The 1,755-nt window shown below is 35.8% G+C and overlaps 1 protein-coding gene across 1 annotated transcript, besides 1 other annotated feature; it reads left to right on the top strand.

Annotated features, from left to right (window-relative positions):
- The first annotated feature begins 215 nt into the window (after positions 1-215).
- Positions 216-254: a sequence feature (AT_rich).
- Positions 255-343: 89 nt separating this feature from the next.
- EDI_189770 (uncharacterized protein) lies at positions 344-1,753 on the top strand (the record flags this gene model as incomplete). Its single annotated transcript, XM_001741408.1, has 1 exon — positions 344-1,753. One exon carries the CDS (start codon positions 344-346, stop codon positions 1,751-1,753), a length of 1,410 nt encoding a protein of 469 aa, XP_001741460.1.
- Between the last annotated feature and the right edge of the window lie 2 nt (positions 1,754-1,755).

Raw genomic sequence — 1,755 nt, 5'->3', positions numbered from 1 at the left:
ATAGTGAGTCTCCTCCACTCTCCTCATGAAGTACATGATAGAATAGATAAGACACTTGGAGTCCATATCTAAACAACCACCATCGAGGAGACCTTTGCAGATTTCGCCGATATCTTGCACAATATTCGACAGAGAGAGAATCATCAAATGAAACGGAAAGTGCCCGACTATAAATAACAAGTAAAACGTGTACTCCACAGATAAACAGACAATTCTAAAATTAAAATACTATAAAATTATTATACTTTTAATATGACAGACACTTAATAACCTCACACAGACAAATTAGAAAATTCCTACTATTATAAATAGAAAGTTTTCATAAACAAAACACAAACGAAACATGTCACAGTCTCGGGGAAAATACTATGAATTTAAAGCCATGCACGGCTTTGTAACCATGAATTTTGCACCAGCTCAAAAGGTGCCAAGCAAGGAAACGATAAAGAGTGCCATCGAACAATGGTGCTCCACGAAGAAGAAGCGAGCTCACATTAAATATATTGCCATTGGAAAGACTACACAGGGAGCTAACAAACATATACACGCCTTCTTCGAGCTAGAAGAAGTAGCTCACACCAGAAAAAAGCCCTTCATAATTATAGACGGGATTTTACAATTCCTGAAATTCGAAAAAATAACTGAAAACAAAAACTACGATGGCTCGTTCAATGCCATTATCGAATATTTAAAAAGACAGAAAGAAAGGCATCCAAACGACAGAGCCATATTCGAAGAGATAGGAAAGCTGGAAAGAAACAGAGGACGTCTGGGAGATGTTGATCTAGGTCGAGCTTTAAAAATGCCAGACTTAGAAGAAGCCCATGCATTCTTAAAAAATATCAGCTTAAAAGGATACATGAATAATGTATCTAAGTTTGATAGTGTGTGGGCTCAAGAACACAGTAGAGACACTCCCAATAGAATAAGAATAAAACTCCAACCATGGAAGGAAGATAATCCAGTGGTTAAAAACAGTAGAATATGGCTCAATTCAGCACTCAGCAGAAGAACCAAAAGAATCAAAACATTGGTAATTGTGAGTGATACTAAAATGGGGAAGACTGAATTTGTTAATGATTTATTAAAAGACTTAAAAGTTGACGAGTTTAGAGGCAGGTTCATGATGGATGGGCATAACGAGAGTCTAAAATATGACATTAGACTGTTTGATGATGCCAATCTCAACGATATCATATGGCCAGAATTTAAATCATTGATTAGTACCAGAGGAGAACAGATTACAATTAATGTGAAATATTCACACGCCAGAGTTACATCAATTCCAACAATACTAGTACTTAATCCAGGAAGTTGGAAAGCACTCCAACAAACGGCAAAAGAATACGAAGACTTTGACTGGCTAGAAAAGAATTCAGTGGTACTTTTCACTAAAGAGAAACTATTCAAGGAGCCACCACCTAAACCACAAGTAGAACAAGATAAGAATAAATATGATGGTTTAGATCCAAAACTAGTAGAAATGTTACTAGAAAATGAAGTAGAAGAAGACATCGAATTAGATGATATGGGAGATGACACAGTAGATGATTTAGATGATGCAGTATACCAACTAGAACAAGAGAGTCTACCTCCTCCTATAGTATTAGATCAGCCATTAGAAGAAGTACCATCAAAAAGAGTAGCTGTAGATGATCACGAAATGCAGAAGAGATTCTTTGACTTAACGAAGAACGTAATAAATGAAGAAGGAAATAATAAATACATCACTGTACAAAGTGAAAGAAAATAAGA

The sequence above is a fragment of the Entamoeba dispar genome, genomic scaffold (assembly GCF_000209125.1).
Source record: "Entamoeba dispar SAW760 scf_1105229463751 genomic scaffold, whole genome shotgun sequence".
Taxonomy (NCBI): Eukaryota; Evosea; order Mastigamoebida; family Endamoebidae; genus Entamoeba; species Entamoeba dispar.
The sequence above is the reverse complement of the archived record's forward strand: the minus strand, read 5'-3'. Positions and strand labels throughout refer to the sequence as shown.